The 21,361-nt window shown below is 39.5% G+C and overlaps 1 protein-coding gene across 1 annotated transcript in view; it reads right to left on the bottom strand.

The window, feature by feature from the left end:
- Positions 1-289: 289 nt before the first annotated feature.
- Positions 290-21,361, bottom strand: part of cntn3b (contactin 3b) — a 38,381-nt gene continuing 17,309 nt past the window's right edge. Inside the window, exons 5-22 of the mRNA XM_026306926.1 lie at positions 19,783-19,986; positions 18,863-18,965; positions 18,359-18,543; positions 17,813-17,949; positions 15,903-16,032; positions 15,121-15,271; positions 12,644-12,771; positions 10,213-10,388; positions 8,104-8,221; positions 7,142-7,300; positions 6,898-7,047; positions 5,322-5,392; positions 4,694-4,928; positions 4,165-4,274; positions 2,207-2,393; positions 1,168-1,280; positions 905-1,070; positions 290-381 (exon numbers count right to left, since the gene is read on the bottom strand). Of these exons, the coding sequence (XP_026162711.1) occupies positions 290-381; positions 905-1,070; positions 1,168-1,280; positions 2,207-2,393; positions 4,165-4,274; positions 4,694-4,928; positions 5,322-5,392; positions 6,898-7,047; positions 7,142-7,300; positions 8,104-8,221; positions 10,213-10,388; positions 12,644-12,771; positions 15,121-15,271; positions 15,903-16,032; positions 17,813-17,949; positions 18,359-18,543; positions 18,863-18,965; positions 19,783-19,986 (2,615 nt within the window). The remainder of the gene's footprint in view (positions 382-904; positions 1,071-1,167; positions 1,281-2,206; positions 2,394-4,164; positions 4,275-4,693; positions 4,929-5,321; positions 5,393-6,897; positions 7,048-7,141; positions 7,301-8,103; positions 8,222-10,212; positions 10,389-12,643; positions 12,772-15,120; positions 15,272-15,902; positions 16,033-17,812; positions 17,950-18,358; positions 18,544-18,862; positions 18,966-19,782; positions 19,987-21,361) is intronic.

Genomic DNA, 21,361 nt, shown 5'->3' with positions numbered 1-21,361 from the left:
CTAAGAAGAAGAGTCATGTAGAACTTGAAAATGAAACCTACAGCATCATGGCACTGGAAGAAATACCCAAAGATATCATGCACGCAAATCATCATGTCTCTATCTGATGGTCCTTTAAAAGCATTGGCGTGGTCCCTATAAGTTTGGTGCAATCCAGTCCTTTCCAGTGTTTGTCAGTCCTGCCACTGAAGCCAAAGCTTTGTGTCAGTCCAGTGGAGGGTTAACATAGGAGAGACCAACTGAAGGGACAGAGGGGGAGGGAGGGCGCTCTGTAGGCTCTGATTAGACATCACCAGACGAAGCAGAGCAGTGCACTGATGAGGACTGCAAAAACATACAATGGACTGAGGCGGCTCGCTCCTGAGCCCCGCGCTCCCATGCCTGCAACCAAAACCAGCAGAACAGCTTGTGAACAACTAGAAATACTCTTCTGATCAAAAGAAGAAAACCTGCACTCTGCTACGCTGTCCTCTAAATTTCTGACAAATCATCATAAATCAAAAACCAACTGTGATATTTTTTTACTAGATACATTATTATTGGCTTTCAACAGGACAGTATATTTAAGTACCTTGAGAAGATAAAGTTCATGTCACATCAAAGAAGAGAGAAGAAAACTGAGCAATTTTGCACAGCAACAGGACGGGAGCACAGAACTGCTTTATATGCTGCAGCGCTGTGCACCCAGTCAACAAGGAATAATAACCCAATGGCAGAGATGGATGACACCGCGCACGCATTTCTAAAAAGGTCGCTTTTCTCGCACTCGAAATAAGTCTATTACACATGGTTGGAAAAGGATGTGATGAAGCCAAATTAAATGTTCTCTCTGAATTATTGAATTCACACTAAAGCTGGTCGAAAAGGTAGTGATATGTAGAAGGAAAGAGAACCGTAAACTCACTTAATTGGTGGATGTGGATGGGTTCACTGCCCACACCTTCACCGCCCTCACTCATGGCCTTAATCTGAATGAGATAGTTATCACTGGCTGAGAGGCTGAGCTCCACAGTGGTTTTGTTGGTCAGGATGGTGTTGATGTCATTGTAACGATGTCTCTTCAGCAGCACCTGAGGCAGGAGATGGTGACAGAGAATAATGAGCATGTTGCAAAATTGCTGTTAATTCTAAAGATAAATCAGAGCTTTGCAGTGCACTGGGACCTACCAAATATCCAGTGACCTTTGACTCTGCTTCCATGGCCACAACAGGATCCCAGTGCAAAGTCAGTGTGGAGCCAATCATGGTCCATTGTATATTGAGTGGAGAACGATCTGGAGCTGAAAACACATTCAGGGGTAAATTTATCATATATGATATGCATAACTGTTTCTTACGTCTGAAACTCAACAGTCTGAAATTGTATCAGTCTGAATAACGTATTGAGGCTGCTGCAAAGAACACCCACTAATTATAAGAGAACACACTATAACTTACAAAAACATATGCAAATGAAGAAAACCAATTTAAGCGCATATGTACACCATTTAGAAACAAGCATGGCAAAGTGAGAAACCCACACACCCCCATACAGAAACTATGGTGGCCCTGAGAGCTGCACTGCAACTTAAAAAAAAAAAAAAACACATGCTAATAGACAAAAGACAAGCAAATTAAGAAAAGAAATTCAGAAATTAGATAACACAAGTGCAGCATTTAGGAAAGAAACAGTGATAAAAGAGAAAACAACAATATACAAAAATAGAAATGTGATGCAAAAAATACCACAAACAGCTATGGAAATACAACTATACTTCTAAATGTCCTTCACTTCTTAGCACCCCCTGGAATAATTGCAGACAATTGTCGTGTCTGCAAGCTGGCACGTATTTTGCAGGTATTTGGTTGTGCTTTCTCTGTATTCAGCATTTTTTTCTAAATGCTGCGCCTGTGTTGTCAAATTGATGAAGTTGTTTTTTTTAATCTAAATGCACCTGCGTTGTTAATTTGGTCAAAATGCATGCATCTCAGGACCACCATAGAATTCTTCCAAATAAAACTTGACAGTATATTTCATATACTGATATATCCCTGAATTTCAAGAATCAAGCTTTGTGCAGCACCGTTGTCTAGTTTAGCTTCAACATCACTTGTCCATTTTAAATGTCTAAATTGACACTGCAATCTTGGTTTCACTGAACCAACTGATCAATCTTTTTATTTATTTATTTATTTATTTATTTTTATTTTTTATTTTTTCACTCACGTGGTTTCTTTGTGGTGGTGTTGATGGCTGCTGACTGCGGCCCGGGGCCAGCTGTATTAAAAGCAGCCACAGAGAGGTAGTACACTGTGTTTGCGTTCAGCCCCGTGATGTTAACCAGTGTGTAGTTTCCAGATATGCGCACTTTACCAACAGTGTCAGGCTTGGTGTCATCTTCCCAGTACACAACCTGTCAGAGAGAAAAATAAAATTCATGATCACAGGCACAAACAGCCTGATTCTAGCGGTGCGTTTTGCTGCACTATTGAAATTCATATTCTGTCATGAAATCTAAAATGCTGTTTGTATTACAGAAAGGGAGGGGGGGGGGGGATGTTGATGAATATTAAAATTTTCACCAGTGGAGTCTCAATTACTGTTGCACATTTGGTCAAATAAACAAGTCATAAATGACCCATAAAGAAAAATTCATGATTACTGCCTATTTTGTTCATTAAAACAACTTCAGCTCTTACTATCTAGGAAACTAGATATTAAAAGTAAAGTAATTATGGATACATCTTTCAAATATCAAAGCTTTATTTGTACTACCAAATCACTTTCTACAGCAAAGCACAATTCTGGACTTTGTGAAACAAAATGTGGTGTTTGTTTTCTTTCAGGCTATTAGCCGCCAATAAGGAGAAATGTGAAGAAATACATAATGAAGCAAACAGGCTTTACCACTTCTTCAATATTCATATATCTGCTATTAAGTAACATATGAGTTAAGTCAACAAATAATTCAACTGAAATGTGAAGTCTGCCCTCAAGGATACACCTACTATTTCATCAGCCATAAAGTACTGTTTTTCAAATTTTTATCAATTAAAGTTATGATAAACTCCAGAATTCAGTTTTCAGTAATGCAATCTTTTGAACAGGAATAAGTGATTACATTAACTACAATAAATAATAGGCCAAGCTTCATATAACGATTACAAATGTTGGTACCACTATACATCACTGGAACAATGATATGTTCTTTCTGAAAGGTGTTGAAATTGAAAACTCTTTTATCATGTATGCATGTGGCATTAAATGGTCTGAACAAATGGATCTGTACCCCATAGACGTAGTCACTCTGGACACAAACATAACTTCTCAGTGTTAGAGAACTGTGTCTCAGCCACAGCACCATGGCTCATTCAATAGGACAATGACCAAAAACATCCAAAAGCACCACGAATGGATGAGAAACCATCAGAGTATTCTAAAGTGGTCTGCTAATGAAGTGGTCCTGATTCAGCTGAAACTCACTCAGACCAGTAGCAGGAGCAGTTCATTCAACAAGAGTTAAATAGCTAAAGCATGCGCTTGATTGTAGTAACTTACTTAGAAACAATGTGCTGCAAAATTTTTTTGCCCATTTGTTATGTTTTTTAAAAATATATGTATATAAAAAAGCAACACGTTAGTGATTACTTTTGCCACTTTCAACTTATTTTATTTTGTGTGTGTGTGTGCGTTTTTTTAAAGGGCAGGGCACTAATATTTCTAGCCATGTTGCATGTGCAGTCTACAACTCTGGATCTGTTGGTGGCTTATTGTGATTCAGCCAGTTAAATCCACTTCAGGGCCGCGCTTGGAGAAATGAGCCCTGTTCTGAAAGGACAATGTGGCCAGTGCTATGGCAACTGGGGAGCTTTGTGCCCAGGGCCAGAGGTGACAGATTGAATAGGGCATGAGTGATGAGGGATTTTATTTTTCTCTTGTGGGTTTGCTACTGATGTGCCAAAGTGTTGAGGTCATTTCATGATATTATTACTTTAAAAACAAAAGCTCTGCAGATACATGAGGAAATATGGTAGAATAGAGTTAAAAAGAGAAACAATTATTTAAAGAACAATGAAAGGATAGTTATGATAAACAAGATGATAAACAAGCGACAGAGAAAAGCTCAATTATCATCTTACTTGAAAAAAAAAAAGAAAATAATTTTGCAGTGAGTCAGAACATACCTCATATCCAAGCACTCTTTCAGGGATGGCAGGGAGAGCTTCCCAGATCACTTCAATTTGCACCGCAGACACACTTCTAGCCTTAACCTTCTTAGGAGCCACACTGGGGACTGCAGAAATAGAGCGCTGGTGAGAATCCCAGAGTCTCATCAACCATCACACACCCTAATAGCAATAAGAGCAAAGGCACAGAATAGACTTGTAGTTTGACTGAAAAGCTATTTCCCCTGCTCTCTTTTAATGGGATCTGTGACTGACATAGGGAAAGACTATCTGCCCAGCAAATTCAATTAACATGATACCTCCCTGACAGCACGGTGTGGTAAGTGCCTGCTAGGATTTCCTGTAATCTACCAGCACGATAACTAATATCAAGTTGACATTCCCAGCTTGAGAAGGGAAGGAAATAACAGCCCTGGAAAAAAAACTTATTTCATCATTACTATTCAAGGTCACAGTTGTAAGGAGAGCGATTATAGCTTATTTAAGCATCACTCTCTGCTGCCCGGCTGTGAAATCCACACTGTACCTTCCTCTGCTGAATACACTGAGGCAATAGAGCTGAAGGGCCCCTCCCCTCGATTGTTGTATGCCCCCACTTTCACATCAAAAGGTGAGAAGGGTGGGATGGTGTCGTTGCGGAAGATGTAACGTGCAACGCCCGGTGTGGAGATAACCGCCCGCGTCCATGTGACTGTGCCCACGGGCCTGAAGGCAATGATATAGCCAAAGCCCTCTCCATTCTGCAGTTCTTCAGACACAGGCTGGGAGCGAAACACAAAACTATAGTGATATTAAAACACATACAGACAAAGAAACAGACAGGCCCATCTCTGTGCTGCACTTCCAGTTGGACTTCTGCAATTAATCACAGCCCCTTTTCTTTGCCTTTACTGTCCAGAACACTCTATATTCACCTTTTTACCTCATCTTTTCCTCTTGCATGACTATGTAATTACGACTAAAGTGCAAACCTCTTTTAAGGGAGTGCTCTCTGTACCTGCTTTTGCAGGGAGGAATGGCACTTGGAGGCTAAGCTGGAGGAGAGGTGTCTTGCTCTAATGTGGGTCATAAAATTGCTACATTCAATTCTGCACAATTAAGCAAAACCATTACTTGGCGATGGAGAGAACACTAAAATGTGACAGATGACTTACCTCCCATGTTATCACTAATTCAGACCTTGTGCCGCCTCCACCTCCAACATCAGTGGGAGCTGTATCAGGAACTGAGAGGTAAAGCCCAGAGGGGAGCAATTAGAACACAGTTTACAAAGCTCAATGACAAGCCTCAACTGTACTTGTAGCTTTATGACAAGGCTGCCTGCTGTAGATACTGTCTTCTATTTTACACTCCACAAATCCTTCACTGTGTGCAAAACACAAACATTTCAGAGAATAGTGAATTACTGATATTGCCCAAATGTCAACGCGCATAAACTGCAAGCCAAGACTTGTAACATTTTGCAAATGACATTTGCTGTTTGTATACCGCAGTGTGATGGCAAAGCCGATAGTGTAGGTGGAGGAGTACTCATGCACATCTTTTAAGTATTCTTTAGGAAATGGAGCATCGTATTTAATGTGTCATATCAACTAATGGGTGATGAAGCTTTCATGTCTGCTACCCATGTATGATTGTCTGTTATGGTTGAATGCCAGCAAAGGAGATCCTGCTATTTACTAGGAATCCTCACTGAAAACTGCTCTCATTTCCTTGGAAAAATACCAGCAGGAACACTAGACTTTTAGCAAGTGTGTGTGAAGCTGTGTGTTGGTGCATTGAAGGCTATGTACTAAAACCAAAAGTGCATACTCGCTGATGCTATTATATTACTGTGAGAGCTATACTCTGACCTTGAAATGCCATTATTAGGGTAATATAACTCGTAAATAATATTCTGAATCATGCCGTTGTTTCGGGCTCTGTCTCATGCTGTCATGCTTCCCAAAGAAATATGATGCAGAGTAAGAGTAAGCAACATAGTCCACTCAGATGAAAACTATAGCTGTTCAAGGTATATATAGTTATACATAATCTACATTATATACAATTAGTTATACGCTACGTTCACACAGAATATCTGAATATCAGGCTTTACTCCAAACGTAGCATCAACATAGGCCTATTAGCATTCAAAAAGCCTAAATGTCACAATTTTGTTTCTGCTGTAAAACAAATACAGTATGTGTACATCTTCAAATTGAGAAAGATCCTGTACACATTCTGCACACAAATTGAAAAGCCCTGGTATAGTTGTATTCGTCACATAAATTTAATGACAGTATCTATCTAATGGTGATTTTACTTTTAACCATGTGAATGACAGGTAAAGCCTTCCAAAATGGTTCCAAGTTTATAGACTGAAATGATTTGTAACATAGCAGATGTCCTCAGGATGAGTCATGAGCTCCATCAGGAGGGCTGTCATGGCATTTAAAATCTTCAGCAGAGCAATTCAGTAATTGGCATTCATTTTTTCCACCTCAAAGACAGTGTAAAGAACTGTTGCTCTACTGACACACAAACTAATTATTATAAATGATAAACATCATAAATTACAGTGAACATCATTTTTATAATGAGTTATTATTACAGTTTGGGTAAGATCTAATTCAGTTTAAGCTGAGAGATCCAAGAAAACCTAGGAAGTCATTTTAAAATCACAAAATAATTCCTCCACCTTATTGTCTGTAGATTTGGTGTGTGTAGTGATGTGTTAGTTTCACATACTGGCATCCTCTGTCCTGGTCTTGGACGAGGCTGGGCTAGGTTCTCCCAGGCCCACTGTATTGCGGGCCACCACCCTGAACTCATACTCCACCCAGGCATTTAGACCCACCACTGTGGCTGTCAGCATGTTACCATTGACAACCTCTGGCACTGAAATGTGGAAATTAGACCTTTAGAAAATCAGGCTGCCACACAACAGAATTCAAATTAAATGCTAAATAAGCAGAGGAGTGTTTGAGGCTACCTGTGTCAACAGCCTGCCAGCCCACAGTAAACGGAGTCCGGGCCTGGATGATGTAGCCGGTGATGGGGCTGCCGTTGTCCCTTCCAGGAGTCCAGGAAAGCTGTGCCGTGCTGTCTGTGATCTCCTCTACTGTTACTTTGTCTGGAGGACCTGGTGGACCTAAATCAATCAGACAACAAGAAGAGTGAGCCTGAGGTGAAGATCTATTGCAAGAAACCTCCCCTCATCAAACTCAAAGTCTTCTCAACCTTGTTACATGTCAAACGTATCACACTTCTTTTAATTACAGGCTTGGCGTGTGCATGCAGGTGGAAACGCGATGGGATCATTTATAAAAAAAGGTGTGGGGAGGGGTGAGGGACACCAGTGAGGAGAATAAAAGAAGTCTGCACAGAGAGGAAAAGAAAGCAAAAAGTGTCTGCGACTGTTATATACTCTGGCCTTACCATGTTGCTGCTGTTTGGTCTGCTGCTTCATTATTCAAATGCTTTCCATGATATTTTGCTGATGTGTAAATGAGCCAATTATAGTCATTTTCTGTGATAAACATTGCCTTCTCAAAGCACCTGGGACAGCTATTACAGTTTGTTAAGGGCATGAATACCAATGTAAATCACCAGAGATAAGCCTGCACATTGAGCCAGATACACTGAGCACATATCAACAAAGTTGCCTCAGCGGGCCCAGAGTCACACATGGCAGTGAGTATGTGCAAGTGTGTGCCATTTTTTTAAATTTCAGCAACACATTTATAATGTAAACAGAAGCTGACATAACTGACTTGGCTTTCATTTTAGTTTTTCTGCACCATATACTTACAGAAAGCTTTAGGGATTTTTAAACATTTCTCTCTGTCAGATTTCTTTCTCCTTAGATGCTGTTTTATTTAACAGTAAACACACAAAGGTATTCATACACTGAGGGGGCAAAAACAAACTCTTGAATTCAATTGGTTTTCTTACCTTTAACAACCAGGATGGCAGAGGTGGAAAGGCTCTCCACATCAGTGTCAATAACACAGACATACTTCCCTCCATGGTTGAGCTGAATGTTACGAATCATCAAATCCCCTGATATACTCTAAAAAGGAGAAAATTACTGTTGAAAAAATAAGGCAGGTAAGGGGATGTAGTTGCATTTTACTCAGCTTTCGACTCTGGGACGTTTTAACATTTATAATGCTTTGCACAACTGCATCATCTCCAGACCACTGATTTTTGCATCTCTCTTCAAACACCAACAACAGACATGGCAGATGTACTTTGCAGAGACAATGCTGCTGGCTGTCCTTCAGGCACTACTCAAACAACCCCTCCCCCCCCTACCCCTACATGTACCAGCTACACACAGGACAAACTAAACAAACATTGTACCGTTAATTATTCTGTAATTACATTAGCTCAAGTAAGATATGAGTATAACTCCCAGTGTAAAGAGCAAATATTACACAAGCTGCATGCATGTGTTGGACACTGACATCACAGCAAATATTGTTAACGTTCTCAGCTGTGTAAGGACAGCTCTATTACTTTATTTGAAGGATAGAAATAATTAAATAATAGTACAAAAACAAAAATATAGAATATCATTATCATTAATGACATACAGTAGGTAGGGTAAAAAGTAAATTTTAGTGTTATAACAACACGCTTCGTCCAGGCACTATCACTGTGTTCTTATTTAGCGTGTGCATGGGTATCTGACTCCTGAAAGTCACCTCTTGAAGTGGCCTGTCACAAAGCATGTCAGCCTGTGAAAAGGAGTGTGTCGTTTTAGAAATGAGTCCCCTGGGGGTGAGCCAGGTAAGACCTGCTGCAGTCATACCAGATTTCATCACCCCCAGTTGCCGGACCTCCACTCTGCAGCAGCTGGGCATGAACGCCCCTGCACCTCCACCTTTCTGAAGCACCTGACAAAGCAGAACCGAGCTGAATGGCACTTCTGTGCAGCCACAGGCTAAAGAGACTACCTCCTTATTTTTCTCTTCCCCTTTCTTTCATTTTCTCTCCTTTTGCCTGACAGTTTTTTTTTTTTACAAGCCGTTCACCATGTCTGAGTTTCTCTCCAATGTCAGCTGCCACCTGGCTGACCTGGAAGCATGAGATTGAGAGCAAGGCATCCCGCCTGAGCGGGAAGGAAGTGATGAAGCAGATTTGCTTTAATTATGTTAATTAATTCATCAGAAGCTGTTGAGCAGGGAGCCGGTAATCTCTGTGGACAGGGAAGACTATATCTCATTATATGGCTACAGTTCAATGTCATTAGTAATTGTCATTTGCAGATATAGAGATAAGAATTTTGCATGTCCACAACACAGTGAGGTCAGTCAAACACCAAGAATACCAAACATGTGAATGCCAGTGAGTGCCAACTTTGAATGATAAATGGCATTGCGAATAGTAAAAAGACTGTGTAAATTGTAATTGAGGAGTTGACTTTGCCCTTCATCAAAAGGAACAAATATTCAACAAATAATCACCACTTATTATTTCAAGGCATGAGGATTTCAGCTGAGCATTTACTGGTGCCATGTCTGCCCTTGGTGAATGCCAGCCAGCTCATTACTTAATTTTGGGGCTTGAGATTCATAAATAGGTATGCAAATTCAATTATGGAAGAGGGAGATGATAAAATTTTCCCCTTTGAGGTGTAGGAATTAGAAGTTAAAGGGATGAAGAGTATAGAGACTCTATTAATGAAGACCCTCTGTATGACTGAAATTCCATTTCACCAATATATTTTTAGAAGTGTAACACATGGCAGCCCACACAGCGAAAGTAAACGGTAAGGATCGTGATCATTGACCTGATAGTGCCATTCACTGAAGGTTTTAACAGCACATGAGTGAAAGCATGATTTTAATACATATCTCTCTTTTTGATATTCTGTCCACTACCATAGGGAAACTTTTCAAATGGATGAGACTTGGCATACATTTCTCTGCTTGGGCATTATTGGTGTCTAAAAAGCCCTCAGCAGGGCAATGGAGCATACCCTTGCATATCACACAGTATGTCCCAATAATCCCAGAATAGCCAGAAAGTGAGAGTTTAATGTTTGAGATGACTCACCCCACCCACTCTTTCAAAATGATCACTGTCTCTCTGGAAGTCGATGAGCTGGCCGTTGAATGCCCAAGAGAAAGAGACATCCAGAGCTGGATCGCGGGCAATCTGGCAGGGTAACACAATGCTCTCGCCAACAATAATCTCCATGTTAGTAGGCCTCATGGTGATTCTGGTGGGATCTGGCCAGACAACAGATGACAGTGCATGCATGTTAATATTTCTGCCACAAGAACCTCTAACACCACTGTGACCCCTACAACTGCCATCTCTCTCCGATTCATATCTAAATCAAGTCACAATCATTACATTACCCATGTTACCGTTTGAGCTTTTTCTGATTTTAATTAGCACTTAAATTCCAAGCCTGTCCATTAGCAACATTTAATCACATCTCTGGTTCACACTTTTGTTCTGGGATCAATTTGTAATAAAAAAAGTTTGAAACAGGATTAGAGATGGGAATACATTCCCGTTGGTGACTTGGGTTGAGAAGAGGCCTTCAAGTATGTAGAGCAAAGGTCACAGGAATTAAATTCTATGACATTAAATGGTTCAGCTGTGTATGAGAAGAGCAAAAGCTAATGAGAAAAGTAAGTCAGGTGGCTACACACACAACATATTAAACTGGGGAATCACAAAAATTATGGGTGTCCTTGCAGTAATAAAAGCTGACACCTAAATCAAAGATAATGGACAATACTGATATTTTGTATAACGCATCAGACTTATTGACAAACAATAAACCTGGATTGTTAAAATAAAAGAATCCACACAATATAACTATAACACCCACCAAATTAGGCCATTATCAAGCCTTAAGGCCTTTATACACCACAGGCAAGTAATTATTTCAAGTGTCAATATTAATAACCTGCCAATAGACCATGTCACATCAATGATGGAATTACACTGAGTGAAAAGTGGCATTTGTTAATTTCACCCCCAGGTCAATTTTACAGTGTGACCAATCACAATGCAGAGTGTTGGAATGTCAAATGCATACTGGTGTGCCTGCGAGGTAAATGTATTGATTTATTTATCGAAGTTATGTCCAGATAATATTTTACCTCAGACACACAGCTAGGCTCTGTCTTTCAAATGCGATGTCAGCAGCACCAAAAACTCCTCACATTATCCTAGGGACATCACGAAGTAAGTCAGAAAGCTTCAACTCCTGCACCAAGCGATTAAACTCTCAATTTTTTTTTTTTTTTTTTTTTTTTTTATTCTTTCACTTGACAAAATCAGCACATGGTCGTTGCTGTATGACATTTTTGTAGTACAACTTTTAATAACCTGTGGTCACATATTTGTGACACATTTGATTGGAATATCTGTGGCGCCTTTCATCTGCTCCAAAATCTTCACTTGTCGTTCCTGGTGGATAAAGACTTTTATAGTGTCAAAAAATGATTGACCTTAACTTTTAACGAACTGAAAGTAAATTGAACATTTGCCAATCCTTTTCCTCGCAAACCCCACATGGCTACCTAATGAGCACGACAGTAGTAACCTAGTGTGTAACCACAGTTACTACATCGTTAACCAACCACAAAAACTACTGCATTTTGTGCAGTTACAAGGTATATTACAGAAGGTCTGTTCACGACCTATATGTGCCCCATAGTATGAGGTATACATAGGTCAACCAGTTTGACCCCACAAGAAGTCAGAACCCACTTGAACCCATATGGGTAAATACACGTGTCCATTGTGGAAACCACAGACAAATCCACCTGGGACCCATATTTGCAGCCCAAACGTAACCCTTATGGGGGCCACATGGATGTGCTGGCTGGAAGCTGTTACATAATTCTTGTTGTTACACTTTGTTTTTGTAAGCTACAGCAGGGATGGGTTCTGAGAAATGATTCAATTTTGGATTTTTGTTCCTTGCTGGTAAAATTATTAAACTTCCTGGCTGATCCCTTTATGAATTTGTCATTACTAATGATACCAAAATGTTGTTGTAAACATGGATGACAAATCTCATATTTGCAGAAAGGTACTTATGAAAAGGCGGAAGGACAAATCCTTTTGTTTAAAATTTTATGTAGGCCACCACCCAACCCTCTCTTATGTTTGAAAGGGCCAATGATCAGCTGGTTACTAGTGGTAGTTTCATATATAGTGAACTGACATGAGAGAGGTACAGTAGCAACGTTCTCATGCAACTCTTAGCAAATAAGCAAATAGTATATTTCCAGACATCTTGATCATTTCCTTTAAGACCTTGTGCCATTTCTTTTGTCTGTTTTGGGGGTTTTTTTTGTTGGAAATCGAGGTATTTTGTTTTTAAAACATTACTACCAACCTTGAGAGGCAACTAGACAACCACCCTGACAATGGAAATTTTTTCAGGCATATTAACAAATGGCTAGTTATTGGTGATTTGCTGTTTAGGAAGTTGTTGATGGAGGAGGAGAGGACTCACCAGTGATAAGCAGCTTTCCAGTTGTAGTTGCTGTCCCAAACTGGTTCTTAGCGATGCATGTGTAGCTGCCTGCATCCTGTCTGGTTACATTGGTGATCTTCAATGTTCCATTGGGAAGCAGAGAAATCCTGAAAGAGGCATAATAGATTTTTACTGTCTGGAGAATGTCCAGTTAGACTGACAGCTTTGTACCACTTTGTTTTAGTCATCATCTTGTTATTTTTATTAGATTTCATGTAGTGAGTGTACTGCATGGTGTCTTCGCTAAAATTGTGCTCTCGTCAAAATGAAAAAAGCCCTCTGAAAAAGCTTTTTGACCCTGCTACTTTAACCCTCTCCACTAAAGCCAAGAAAAAAGAATCCTTTGAGGTGGGTTAGCAGCAGGCAGGATGACCCATCACCCTGACTCAGTGGTAATCTAAACTCATGGACACATTGCTAAATGAAGAAATATTTTACAAACAGCACATCACTGAAACACTCAATGAATAAATAAGATATGCTTTACAGGCTTTATGCTGCTAAGGTCAGACAGGAACCCTGATCATACTGTGAGGTCACTAACTAGCTGGATATTTAATAACGGCTATAATAGTGCTTGCAAGTACCCCGGAGAATTCATTAAAAAAAAAATCATCATAAGAAATAAACACATATAAATGGTAAAGGTTAAATATTCCCTTTCATTCTTTTAGCTAAATTAAGTTAAACTGAATAATAAAAAACATGAGAAAATGTATTGTCTTCAAATGTAATAATATTTTACTCATAGCATCTGTTGACAGCAAATTTTGCCAAACTGAGCGAAACAACAAGATTTTTTTTAAAAAAGCAGCCATGCTACTGCAGCTGCAGTACACGCGACACATGCATGGTAATGCTAAATGCTGTTTGAGTTATACATCAGTATCTCTAAGTTTTGCTACTGCAACATTAGCTGACATCGAAAGTTTTTTAATCCTGTTTTATTTGTCAAACAGACACATTAACCTGAGATGGTACCTAGCAATGCAAATATTTTGGATTTTTTTTTCTGCTCGGGTGTTGGTCTTAGATGTCTGCTTCATATTTAATGGAATTAAGTTTTTGTGATACTCAACAAATTGACATGGAAGAATTTTTAATAGCAAAGTGTGTTTCCAGAAACAATGCCTGGCTCACACTCCACACTGTACTGTTTTATTGGAACTATTTTCTAGCAAAAGAAAATAGCCAAGATAAAAACTGCAGACAGTTTGTTCTGTAGCTTATCAAAAATAACAAGGGACAGTGGGATGGAGGTTTATATATCAGATACCGATATCTCTAAATTAGACTAAAGATACATACGCGACTAGACACAAGGGGTAAATGTGAAAAAAATATTTTTCATAATCTGGATCAGGCTAACTTTAAGTGATGGGATATTAAGTGACATTTAGTGTAAACACACAATTCATTTTAAGAGCATGGTCCCAATTTATAGTGTGAGAAAACATTTTCCATCAGGTTCCTACATCCATCCAGTGTTATACGCCTTTAAAGCCTATGTAGACTTGACATACTGTGTGCTAAATGGACTGTGTCAGTCAAATTTGACCAATTTACTGCAGCTATAGCTGCAGCTCCCTATGTGGAGCCAACTAAGGCACCTCGGTGCTTTTTTGACAAGAAGCTTTGCTCATATTGTTATCTTGGCAGTAATTCAATCAGCACAAAGTTAAGCATTTCTTCACTGTGTGAAAGTGCTTGTGTTTGAGCACTCTGTCCTGTTGTATGTGCGCGCATTCCGAGTTTCCGAGTACTGTGTGTGCTCTGACTTTCAGTGAGGTGCAGTCACCGCCGAAGCATTTCTTCTCCTTCCAGTCAGGATGATGACAACATATTGCAGGATTCGGATTGAGCATCTCCACCTTTAATCATTTCTTTGGTATTGTGTGAATCTATTCACTAGCTGGTGTAAGATAATATCAGACAGAAGGACAACAAATTAAGCATCTCTTTATACCACTTGAAGTGCTGCTCAACGTTTGGTCTGTGTGTCTAGTCTAGTTGAGATGTCTCTACTGAAGGCTTTTTTTCTTTGCAGCTTCTTTCACGAATCAAAATCTCTCTATATGCCATTAAAGGGTAGAACATTTTACCTCAAACAATAATTTTCAGGTACAGCAGCTTCAGTTTAACTTATTCCCTCTAAAAGCAGATAGTTTTCCCTTCAGCAGAGACTCCATTTGATAATCTTTTACCTTCTTGAATATTTAATAAATGCAGTAGATACGAGCAACTAGCATTATCATCCCTCAAGCTATTGCACATGAGGGTGCGCGCAGTATATCAGCCATGTGCAATTTTCCTGGTGGGTGACCTGCTCTTATTGTCCTCATTAGCCTTTCCTTCTATGCGCCTGCACAAATGCCAAATGCACTATTCAAACAAGTCAGTTTGCAGTGAATGTGAATGAAAGCTGTTAGGAATATGCACTTGGACTTTTATCCTACCTTTCATTTCTCTGCAGGATTTCATTCCCTTTCTTCCAGAGGCTAATTGCTGGGGGCGAGGCCTCAGGCTTGCATTCAAGAGTGACTTCGCTGCCTGACCGTGCTTTTAGCAAGGCCCTTAACGGACTTTTGGAGAAACTGGGCGGTGAAGCTGTGTGGGGGAGGGGCAAAGAAAGTGTGTGAGATTAAAAAATATAAGCAATGAGATTTTTTGTAGATCAGCCATGCTGTATTGAGATCAACTTTCTTTCAGATTTCTAATGACAGCAGCTTAAGTGAATGCCCCTTGGACTCAGGGCTATGGATCCACCTCCCACTCCACCCTTCAACTACACACAACATCCATGTTTATAATGTCTTCAACCAGCAGCGGTTGCAGCCATTATCTACAACCATTGTCACATTTTATCAGCCATCATTGGGGCCTCCAAGTGTCATCACATGTACTGTATCAAGACAGAATTGAATTTCTCATCAAGTCAGTCAGATGCAAGTCATGAAAGCATTGCAAATAAATCAATATCCATCTACATGAGAAAGCATTCACAATGCCACAAAGCAATACGTTTGTAGTATCCAAATCAATATGATGAAACGCCTGAAAGTAAAATGAGACACTCCATCAGATTCATATTTTTTCTGGCAGAGCCCATAGTGACATCAAATGAGTTTGCAGGTTGATTACTGAGAAGAGCTATAGCAGGCTGCTGATTTTTATCTTAGATGATCAAACGCACAAACAGATAAGCAGGATAAAAGTAGAGGGAGGGAGTCAATCTTACCTAACACCATTAGTTGGGCACTGGAATGAATAATGCCATGTTTGTTTTCAGCCACACACTGATACATCCCAGAATCTGACAGGTTTAACACAGCTATAGAAAGGGCCCCATTTTCGATTTGTACTCGACCCTGTGGAAAGAGAAACAGTTCTGCATATCCATTGCAAGGCCAGTCAATTATGTCCAAAGGCACAGCAGCAATTACTGCTGCACCATGAAGTGAGAACAGCAGGGGGGGGGGGGGACACAAAAAAACAAAACAAAGGTCCTTGTGGCATTCTACATATGTTAAACTTGAAATAGGGGGAAAAGATGAGGAGGCAGTGCTGAAAACTGCTAACATGCATCTCAGAAACACAGAAAAGAAGCAGTGTTGACAGTAGCACCACCAGCATATTAAAAAGTCATTTATTTTCTGTGGTTGTTCATTTGGAAAAATTATATTGGCAGTTTGTATGATGACTTAGAATAATTTTTAACTCAATGAGCTAGTCAGAGATCCTCAATGCTGCAGGGGAATTGGCTTACAGTGCATTCTTTACTCTAATAATGCCAGTTTGGACAGAATATATTAGTGTCGTACAAAGTCACCTTGTGACATAAACATTCCAAACATTTGCAGTGAGTCAAATATTATTTCTAGAGATAATTTTATTTTTGCACTTTCTTGCTTTGGCACTTTACTGATTTTACACAGAGAGAGTCTATTTATTAATAACAAGGAACAAAACAAGTTAAGTTCAGATATTAATCCCCAAATGGAAATATGCTACTAATCGCATTGTGGGAAATGTAGTAACACGCTTTTTGGAGCTTCACCCATTCTAATGACTTAAAGTGTGCTCAAATAGAATGTGAGGTGAGTATTTGTCTTGTGTCATTCACACGAATTTCATGAATGTATAAGACACAAAACATTATGGGTCAAAACTTTTGTCCCATACAGCCACCGTACCTAGCGAGTAAGAAAGCACCAGTTGTGAATACAGGAATGTGCCTGCGTATTTGTGTTTAGCTCAGACTCTGACAGATCTCAGAAAAGCAATAAAACTCTAGTTCCTCCTATTACTCCCACCAAGTTGAAAGGCCACCAAGCTCTGACTCTTCCCGTTAACTCAAGAACCTCTGGCAAAAGGTGCAAATAGAAGCTGACGTTAGGACTTCTTCCCTTGCAAAAAGTGATTCAAAAATTAATACAAGAAGGGAGATGACTAAAATGCAGAAGAATCAAAATTATGTAAACCAGGTGTAAAAGCAAAGGCCTTTGGATTGGATGCTACTGGATGCTACGTTACTGAGATAATATACCCAGATAAAGATACATAACAAGTCAGGATATCTCAGCCTCTTTTTAAAATCTGTCTGCTGTGAATAATAGTTACTGTCAGCAGCAAGTGGAAAATTAGGCTGATTCCAGCAATCAAAAGCCAGTTCTGATGCAGAACATTCATTCATCAAGAACAAGGTTAGTTCATAATTAATCCTTTAAATTGTTTCATTTTTGGAGTCAGATTAGCTAATGTCACCTGAGTGAAACGAGGCACATTAGGGGCAAAGTGAAAGCTGTGAAAAAGAATTGCAAGGTATATTCAACATTTAGCAAAAAAAAAAAAAAAAAAAAGTGCAACTGAGTGAGAAATTAAAGAGCACAGACAATACAGGAGCTTTTCAATGTTTGATTTGGTTCTCGGAAGAGTGGTGTCTAACAAGTCACTTCAGAATGTTTCACAGTTTGAGCTGGCTTGAGGTCTCCTGACTGTGAAAGTCATATAGTAGCATATGATTCACAGCATTTTCATAATCATGAAACCATTTTTAGCCCCCATTCATTATGTTTCAGATTTTTCTTTTAAAGATCACAGTGTGTCACCAGTCTGCATTACAATGAGAAATCCCCCAGATCTCCATACCTCAGCCATTACTTGCTCGCCATTCTTCAGCCAGCTGAAGGACGGTTTAGGTTTTCCACTGGCCTTACATTCCCAGAAGAGGTTTTCCTCAATGGACAGAGCTGTGTCCGTCATTGTCTGGAGCCAGTGAGGTTTAGCTTGAAATAAATGAGAGGATTACGTTTTCAAACATGTTTTAATTATAAAAGCAATGGATTATTGAAGAGTGGTGTAACAAATCATAAAGCCATTACAACAGCCCTGCATTAAATCATCCAAGTTTTAACTTGGATTATAAATATAATAAATATAATGAAAAATACAGGTTGGTAAGTAGATTTGAATATTGACTGAAAGTGAATTTATTCCCTTTATACTTGCCTTCTAATTTCATGGTGACAATATGCCTCACAGATTACAGACAAATAGGTTTTCTGTCAAACAAATAAGATTCAATCTGCTGGTCACCTGCATGTTTCCTGAAAATGTGGTTATCTGTTGCAGACACACATTCATTCTCATATCTCCTTGCATACACTGTCATTCAATTTGGAATGGTTCACTAACCATGGAATGAAATACGACCCCGCACAGCATTTTTGCCTCGTCGATTCTCCGCTATACATTCGTACGTCCCTGCGTCTTCCTGCTGGAAATTAGAGATTTCAAGGACGGCGTTTGAATTTTTCATTTTGACTTTGCTGGGGAAAGGGACACCGCTAGTTCTCCTCCAGCTTATTTCTGGGACAGGGCTACAAAAGAAGAACAAAAAGTTCCCATGATGACAACTGTCAGTTGCTGTGATCAAAGTGTGATTAGGCCCAGAAGAACTGTACTTGAAGCAAAAGCCTTGTAAATTGCTGTTCCCTATATATCAGACTATGATTTCTCAGCGTTCAATTGCTCTTAAAAGAACTTTGATTTCTGCTCTTTTCTTGCTTTTCTATGGACTGATGAAAATGTGAGGATCAGTAATGCTATGCTTGTGCATCTTTAAATCTTCAGTAGCACTAATTCATGCATGAATGATCTTAAAGCTTATATCACACACACACAATAAGACTGACTTACTTTCCCAGAGCAAAGCATTCCAGTTTCACTGCTGATTCCTTTGCAGCTGGAACTGAGTCAGGGAAATGAACTTCTATTTTGGGTTCATATTCGCCCATTACTCCTACAGAAGGGAGACAATAGATGACAAGCTTTTTTCATGAATGATTAACAGTGCACATTGCCCAAACACTGGATCAAAGGCAGAGCAGTAACACAGTGGGATAGCTAACACAAAAGTCTTTATGCATATGGAGCAAAAGTGACCACTGGAGGGCTGGTAAAGACAGAAAAAAATCAGAGATGGCTTATAAAAGATTCAGAGAACACATCAAGGAAAAGTCTTGCTCAGTAGAGATTTATCACCTGTGGCAGTATGACTTCATTTACGACTTTATTTATATTCACATCATGGAATGGGTCAAAGACTTCTCTGCAGATGTACTAGTATGCCCTTTAGTATTACCAATTACAATTTCAATGTCTGGCAGCAAGAGCTGATCTAGGGTCATGTGCATGTTTTCAGATTAAAGGTCACTAAAGACTTTGTAAATCTATAATAACTCTGAGTATCTTATACACAATGTGGAAAACATGCAGAATATTGACTTGCATTTCATTCAGCACATTGATCATCTTAATTTCGGCAATAATTTGTGAAATTTTCATGCATAGAAGTATCTGATTGATATGACACAGCAGCAATTCAAACTATAACTCAGCTCACTGAATTTTGGCATTTATTTTTGTTATTTATTTTATTAATATTCACAAACACAACCCAAAAGTTGTTGTTAAGATTGGATCGTAACTGATGTCTGAGTATATGAAAAACAAAACAGACTACCAGACTAACATTTATTTATATGACCGGTGATTAATGATATAAAGTAAAGTTATTTAAGTGAGAGTCAGAGGACAACATTTTTTAAGGCATTTACCATCATTTCTTAGCACGAGTGGCGTAGGAGAGCTTAGCACTTTCTCCCTTGTGATGGTGTTATTCACCACACAGGTGTAGTTTCCTACATCTGTGGGCTCCACTTTGGCAATGTACAGACTTCCAGTCTCTTGAGAGATGAATCGACGATTGTCTTGTTGGACAAAGTAAGGGTATTCATTGAAGATCCACGTAAATGTCAGCTCTAGAACAGAAAGAGAAAATGAGAATTAATGCAGCTCTAGTTCACTAACTGTCATGCCTCAGTTAGAGCATGACTAGTTGCACACATATCAGATACATCAACCTCTATAACTGGAACGGCTGAACTAAAAAAAATATACCCCACTGTGGCCTAAAAATGTTAGCATGTCATTTTTCTTTCCTTATCTCAGTTTCCTTTGGAAGACATACCAAGACATGGCAAATGTAATAGTTGTCAGTGCAGAAAGAACAGGAAACCTAAGGTAAGGGAGCGAAACAAAATCCATTACAGCGCATCAGTGGCCCTCCCTTGACACATGGCCTCCATTCCCCGGGTCCATGGGTAACTTAGTTCATGGTAGAAATAAATGAATGGACAGATGAAGTGAGGGATGGACTGATGTATGGAGGTAGGAATATGTTGTGATGTCCCTTTGCAAACAGCAGGTCTACCATGAGAAAGTAGAGAACCACTGTGGTGAATTACTGTCGTGTGTCCTGTGCAATTTATACACCCCTTCGAAGGTGAAGAGCTCAGAGTCAAAATGTGTGCTTGAATGGGCTTGAGCGTCCAAGCTGGGCAGCGATGCACATACAAAGCTCCTTCTGATTAGGGAAGCAGGAGCCACATAGTTCAGAGTCAGCATGACCTCCATTTTCACTATGTGGCTGTAATAAGCAGTGATAGAATTTTGCTAAGCACAAGGACATTTATGCAATGCAATAAAACTTACATGGCAGAAAAATAAACAATGAATAAACAATAAATAAACGTCTTCGTCGCTGTACAAAGGTCACACAATAACATTTTTTTTTTTTTTTTTGCCAATATCCTATTGAATTTACATGAGAGTTGTAGTAATAAATATGGTAGTGGAGGAAAAAGGCATTTGGTACTGTATGCCTTATAAATGCTAAAGTTCAGTGGAGTTCAAGGTTATTTAAGTAGAGCATCACTTTTAGAATTCAGGGGTGAAAAAGAAAAAAAAAGGAGAGAAAGAGGAGGCACCAAAGAGGGAGCAACAGGGCGAGAAAGGAAGAAAGGGACAGCAGTCTCACACTGCTTTACTTTCATTCACTTCAAAAAATGGGAGAAAACACAATAGCGGTACGGTCACAGCAGCCAACCGTGCATAAGCCTGTGTCGAAGAGGAAAGCTGTCAGACTGTATTTCACACAGACTACTCGGACCGATTATCCCGTAGACCAGCTGCACAATGCACTGTGCTACAAACTGTTCCCTTGTGAAGAAAATTGGTTGTTCCAATGTGCAAGTTACTGTATCAAGAGTGAGACAAGCTAGGCAGCAGCCATTGTCCATGTTCTCAGTTTTCTCACTTTTCTCCAGAGTAGTGGCACTGAGCAGTCTTCGTCTG

Source organism: Mastacembelus armatus, chromosome 5, assembly GCF_900324485.2.
Source record: "Mastacembelus armatus chromosome 5, fMasArm1.2, whole genome shotgun sequence".
NCBI classification, from domain to species: Eukaryota; Metazoa; Chordata; class Actinopteri; order Synbranchiformes; family Mastacembelidae; genus Mastacembelus; species Mastacembelus armatus.
The sequence above is the reverse complement of the archived record's forward strand: the minus strand, read 5'-3'. Positions and strand labels throughout refer to the sequence as shown.